General features: G+C 49.2%; 1 protein-coding gene across 1 annotated transcript in view; it reads left to right on the top strand.

The window, feature by feature from the left end:
* The first annotated feature begins 1,067 nt into the window (after positions 1–1,067).
* LOC126530532 (transient receptor potential cation channel subfamily M member-like 2) overlaps positions 1,068–6,343 on the top strand; it is a 214,013-nt gene continuing 208,737 nt past the window's right edge. Inside the window, exon 1 of the mRNA XM_050177803.2 lies at positions 1,068–1,594. Within this exon, the coding sequence (XP_050033760.1) occupies positions 1,505–1,594 (90 nt within the window). The 5' untranslated portion in view covers positions 1,068–1,504. The remainder of the gene's footprint in view (positions 1,595–6,343) is intronic.

Raw genomic sequence — 6,343 nt, 5'->3', positions numbered from 1 at the left:
ATTTCGATGGGGGCAAAATGCGAAAACACCCGTGTACTTAGATTTAGGTGCACGTTAAATATAAGCCCAGGTGGTCGAAATCTCCGGAGTCCTCCACTACGGCGTGCCTCATAATCAGAAAGTGGCTTTGGCACGTAAAACCCCATAATTTTTATACGCCACTGGATATGGAAGATGAAATATTTGCTTCTCCTGCGCTCCGCTCATCACAGCCAGCCATCGCCTTCGTCCCGAGTGCGCGTTGGCGACTCGGTGATTGTCAAGGACAACGTGCCGGCGCTGCAGTGGAAACTCGGCAGAGTGGTCGCGATGTTCCCAAGCAGGGACGGCGTCGAAAGAAGCACAAATGCCATGTGATCATCCGGTTAGTTTCCCATATAATTATAATGTGCAAGAATAATCCTCCTAACTCGTGCGAACCGATAATTCGGTTATACCGATATGTCTCAGCCGTCAACTTGCCGCAGCGAGCATCTCGAACCGGCCGACTTGAAAGAGGAACCCCTACCAGCTACACTAGGAGCAAGTATGCGTGTTTCTGCGAAGATGAAAAGGTACGCCAGCATGCATCGTCGACGACTTCGAAGCCTGCAGAGCTGGCATTATAGAAGCAGTTCCAAATATGCCGAGGACGCTGCGCACGAGTCACAAGGAAGAACCAGTTCCGCACAGGACGTAACTGATTATGCCCTGAATACACTGATGCATTTTTTCTTCTTCTACAGCATGAAAGCGCCAATTAGTTTCTGAGCCGGTTAGGCGAAACTTCAGATTTTGCGACGGCGCTTACGTTTGCTCAGTACCATGAAAGCAACAATCACTCAATAGCTTCAGTGTGTGCATAAAGCAACAATTTGTACTATGCAGATCAAGTAAATGTCCCTTTAATACGCCCGCCTCTGTTTTAACGTGCTCTTTCATTTGGCCTGTTGTATCGTAAATAAGTGTGTACTCCAGATTTTGAGTTGTTTGGATCACGGCTAGTAATTAAGACTAACTTCTGATCGGACGAGCACACTTTCGCGCTTCTGTGCTGCCACCTTCGGCACCAGAACCGAACCGCATCGTACACATTGTCCTCCCTCGAGATCGGCACCGCGGAGCACCGCGTTTCGGAGTGTTCCCGAGCGGTGCGGTAGGCCGTCGACAGCCGGCTGTGCCAGTCTGCTTCGATCCTCGGGACAAAAACCCACGGACGTGAGAGGGCAAGGGTGGCGCGACGTCCTTGGGGCAGACCCCGCTGTCACCACCGGCGGCCGAACGGGCGTGCCTTTAGTACGCGCGCATGAGAAGCGGCGCGGCCGCTTTCTTTTTTCGCGGGGCGGCTGAAGACAGCGGCGGCCTCTAGCGATCATCGCTGCACCCGCTGTCAACCGTGCTCGCTCGAGTACGCGCGAGTGTCGACGGTCTCCGTCCGTTGTGGCTGCGCGTGTGTCAGTGTGTCTTTCGTGTTTCGTGTGTGGGATGACAGAACGATGGCATACGGTGATATAAAGAAGCCACGATGAAGAGGAACGAGAGCGGAGTCTCCCGCTTCGGATCGTTCTTTCGCCGGCGGACGCTGCGGCGGGTTCGAGACAGCACCGACAACGACGTGAGTTCGCCGCACAGCGCGTGCGAAGCCGTGCGCCTGCTCGCCTTGCCGTTTCACGATGAGCGCGCGCGCGTGCGTTAGATCAGAACGGAGGCTGGCGCTGATTCAATGCATGCGCGTATCGCGGCGGCTCGCTTTATTTGGGACAACCCCCCGCCGCCGCTGTGTGTGCCGCCCGAGCCGGCTACGTTTTATTTACTGGCGCCGTGCCCGGCGCTTTCGGCCGTCTCAGTCGATGCGAGATGTGTGTTCGTGACGGCGCCGCGGGGGACGTGCGGTCATTCCGACTCCCGGTGACGGCCGTGCATCCCGCTGTTTTGCGTAACAGAACGGCATCGGTGTGGAAGCGAGCTGTGAACGCTGTGTGAAGAACCCGCGCAGTATGAAACAGCGCAAAGCCGGGTACATTACTTCTTCCGTCTAAAGGGTAATGCCGAACTTCCGGCCATCGTTATAATGAATGCATACATGTCGTGCGATCGCACCTGGTTCAAAAGCGCAACTGACTTCTTGTTTCGCGGTACGTGCGAGACTGTACGATCCTGTCTACATATTGTTCGCAACGTTCTTGTTTTACTTCTCATTTTCTGGGCGTGCGCAAACTAGACGTTACTCGGCACGCTCGCACACCCGTCTGCCCTCGACGCACAGAACCCTTCTGTCGCGTGGAACGCAGCTGCTCTTCGGATTGTTTCTTTGGCAAGCGCGATATGACGCTCCGCGCGAGCGACAGAATACAGACGCACTTCGCTCCAGTGACGCGGGATGTTTGAAGAGACTGCGCTGCCGACGGAAACGTGCGCGATTCGGAGAAGGCAGACACGGCTGAGCAAATCTGCGAGCCAGGCTGCGGCGGTGGCGAGTACTTTTTTTTTTTTTGCTTTACTCGTTTGGTATCGAATGCGCAAAGGGGGGCACTTTTCGTTGGAACTCACTCGAAGTGCACGTTTGACGAAAACGTTTATCTGTGGTTAACAAAAAGAGACTCAATAATTCCGCAAACAGCCGTTGAAGTTGTTTATTAAATGACGAGATCATGGGAAAATAGACCATCAAAGGGCAGGCAGTATCAATTATAAAAGATAAACTAAAAAAAAGCGAAAAGAAAAAGAACAACCGAGAAAGAAAGGCTCAAATAATGAAAAAAATTGTGGATCTCTCTAATGTTTCACTCCGCCATCGAAGTATATTCATTAATTCGTTCATTCGCTCAGGCTCACGCCTATTAGACACGGCAGTGCTACAACCTGAAAAAAAAAAAAAAAACCCTCCAGCTGTCATCATTTCAATGCGTGAAGTTGTACTTTATTTGGGAAAGGATTTCATCGAACAAATTAGCTCGATTAATTGATAGCTGTTAATGCGTGAAGTAGTGAATTATTTCACCGCTGTTTCCCTCTTGTGAATTGTTATGATTTGGATGCGTCCCGAACTAGACGACAAAACGTGTACGGTCGCATCGAAGGCCGGCATACCGGCGCCGAACTGATACAGCAAAAACTGCATTTTTCACGTGCCAAGCATAAGTCGTATCGACAAATGTGTGCTGCAGATGACGTTTGTTCACTCGAGAGGACCAGTTAACGTTGCTGGCGTTATTGTGTGGAAATCGATGAATGCATTGTCTTCACAGACAGCGCAAATCTCACGAGCTTTTTATGGCGTATTACTTTCATACGAGCAAACAAGAAAATCTGAAAGGAAATGAGGAGGAACTCGAGATTCTTTTTTATTTTTCACAAGTGTGACGCACTGATCATTTATGGGTAAAAAGCACTTTCTTGATTGTTTTATTTACTTTGCAGTAACGTATGCTATAAAAACACTTGGACGAATACACTAAATTTGTCGCCCAATGCGAGGTGCCTTTAGAGTTTGCTTAGAACATACAAAGCAGGTCAGTATCAGAAAGATTGAGACAAGAGAATAATAATAAGAATAATAATAATAAAAGAAATTGTGCATGACTACTAATCACATCTCTTGCCGACTACACAAAAGTAACGTTCATAATTTAAGTGAAAGATTAACACGTTTCTCAATTTACTTCGTTTCACAAAACAGAATCTTCAGCAACGCGGACCGTTACCGAAATTCTTGGTTATTTTTGTTTCTTTGCGTTAGCTTGTTCTACACGTTTGCACCACCAAATTCATTAATTGTTTCGGTGTATGTGCATCGCAACAATTACGCAAATTGAAATTTGCTCTCGGCACATGCCTGTTCCTTCGGCTGGTAAAAAGAGCACGCTGAATGGAAGTGGGGGGTTACTGTTGATGATTATATTTATCAGCAAAGAAATTCTGCAGGTTGCAATAACATTTCGAAATGTACAGTCAGCAGCAAAAGTTTGCGGGATGCCGTTTGCCCTGTAAATGTAAATTCCTGCACTGTTAAGGCATGGCACTTCGTATTTAATGAATCACCGTGTAGGTGGCGAAGCCTACTACATGCTGGAACATTTAATTCGAGGCTGTGTGACCACGCTTCGCGAGAACTCAGCTTCTTGGCAGATCTTGCGTCCGGTAAACTTTTGCGCTTGACTGTACATTCAACGAAAGCAGCTGAAAACCATTCTGGGATCTAGTCACGATGAGAAGCAAGGGAAAATTTAGGCTATCACAGGTGTTTTTTTTAACCGTACCAATTAAACAGAAAATTGCGTGTGACAGATGTGACACAATCGTAGCCCTTGAGTTAAATTATTCGATGAGGTGGCCCTTACTTCTACGAGAAATAAAATAGCATAATTACACTAATTAACTTTCTAGGTAATTACTATGCGGTACATAATTCAATTTACAAATTGTAGCCAGTGAGTTCGGAAAGCGTACTCACTTGTAACGAGTTCTCAGGACTGTACCAATTTCGAGATGCTAATTTTCAGTGTCTGACGAAGCCCATTGGCGTTCCAGTTTGTTGCTTCAACGCATAAAACGGCGTTTTCTGTAAAAAATGTGAGCAGAACAATGCATTTTTACCGCAGGTTTGACGCCGCATATCACGAAGCCGGTGCCAGCCTCAGAATTTTTTCGAAGTAGAAGGTCTTTGAAAGTCACTAGCTGCGATTCGTACATTGAAATACGAGCCGCGAGTTCATTAACTTAAATTTAATTGATAAAATTATCTTAATTATTCGATTAAGTATTTTGATTCCTCGTTCAAGTAATGTCCACCTCATCGAGCAATTTAACTCGGGAGTTAGAATTGTGCTATCTGCAACAGAAAGCTTTTAAAAATTTGGTGCAGCTCAAAACAACAACAACAACAACAAAGAAGTAGAAAAGGAAACGCCCTAGACCCGTGCCCTAGACATATAAACCCTCGGTATACTGTGGACGTCGCGCCAGGGCATGTCACGTGAACTTGTGCCTGACGATACCGGGGATGTGCAGTTGGCAGCTGGCGCTAATGCTACATGTGCTGCTCGCGCGTTCGTGCCGCTTTGCTTGAATCGCTTATGACACCTGGGAATTTCCGGGCTGGCATGGCTTGCTCAGCGCTACGCGCCTGACTTCCGCTACATGCCGTTTGCGCTTGTTACCTGCCGCTCGTTTTCTTTCTCCGTCGGCGCTCAGATGGTGCGCTGCACGGTCTACGTGGCTGAGCGCGCACGTTGACAGCGGTTAGCAAAGTGCGAGCTGCAGAGCTTCGCTTCAGGACCCGACGTTGTGCTGTTACTAGCTGCTGTAGCAGATTCTGTCGCTCCCCGTACTAGCTAACGGGCGCCCGTCGTCAAGGCGCCGACATTGAGCGACGCGTGTTGTCTGCCGCTAGTGTGTAGGGTACGTTTTCACGTTGTGGAGGAATCAGCTTGCCGGTTTTTACCGAGGAAACCAGCATGAGGTCTAGGGAGGTCGAACGCCTCCAAACGCGGACTTGCGAGTGATGTCCCGACAGAGCAGCGACAGTCGGTGACGGCTCGCTCCCTCCGAGCAGAAGAGGTGAACAAGAGGTGATAAGGGCCCGCGCTTCCTGCCCCAGCGGGAAGCTGGCAGACGACGACGGGAAGCACGCGAGCAGCGCGCACCGTGTAATAAGTGTGCCGGGACCACCAAGGTCGTTAGGTCCACTTTATGCCGGCATTCGAGGTTGCGATCAGCGCACACACGACACGCGACCGACTTGACCTTACAGGTTCACACAAGAGGCGCATGTGGACCTGTCTCTGACACGTCTGCAGTAGTGTTGCCTTTTTACTGATTTTGTCGCTAAGTTTAGCGGCGTTCTTGTCTGTTTAGCGACGAATGGTTCTATTCAGCGACCGGGGACTTTTTCTACCGACCTGGCAGAGCAATTGACATATTAAACTATGGGCTTTTACGTGCCAGAACCACTTTCCGATTATGAGGCACGCCGTAGTGGAGGACTGCGGAAATTTGGATCACCTGGGTTTCTTTAACTTGCACCTAAATCTAAGTGCCGCGGGTGTTTTCGCATTTCGCCCCCATCGAAATGCGGCCGCCGTGGCCGGGATTCGATCCCGCGACCTCGTGCTGAGCAGCCCAACACCATAGCCACTTAACCACGGCGGGTAGCAATTGACATTTTAGCGACTTCGAAGTTATAAAAGCTCCTTCGATAATGGTCTTCTAGAGCGCGCTTAAGTATTCAAAAGTCATATGTAAGCGGCAATAATTGGGTGTACGACATGCGGTCTCATGGACCACGGTGAAGCAACGGTTGCTTTCACATCGCCGACCTTCACGCTGCTTCACAGCATGGTGGCCTTCACATAAATCGCAGTGT

The sequence above is a fragment of the Dermacentor andersoni genome, chromosome 4 (genome assembly GCF_023375885.2).
Source record: "Dermacentor andersoni chromosome 4, qqDerAnde1_hic_scaffold, whole genome shotgun sequence".
NCBI classification, from domain to species: Eukaryota; Metazoa; Arthropoda; class Arachnida; order Ixodida; family Ixodidae; genus Dermacentor; species Dermacentor andersoni.
The sequence above is the reverse complement of the archived record's forward strand: the minus strand, read 5'-3'. Positions and strand labels throughout refer to the sequence as shown.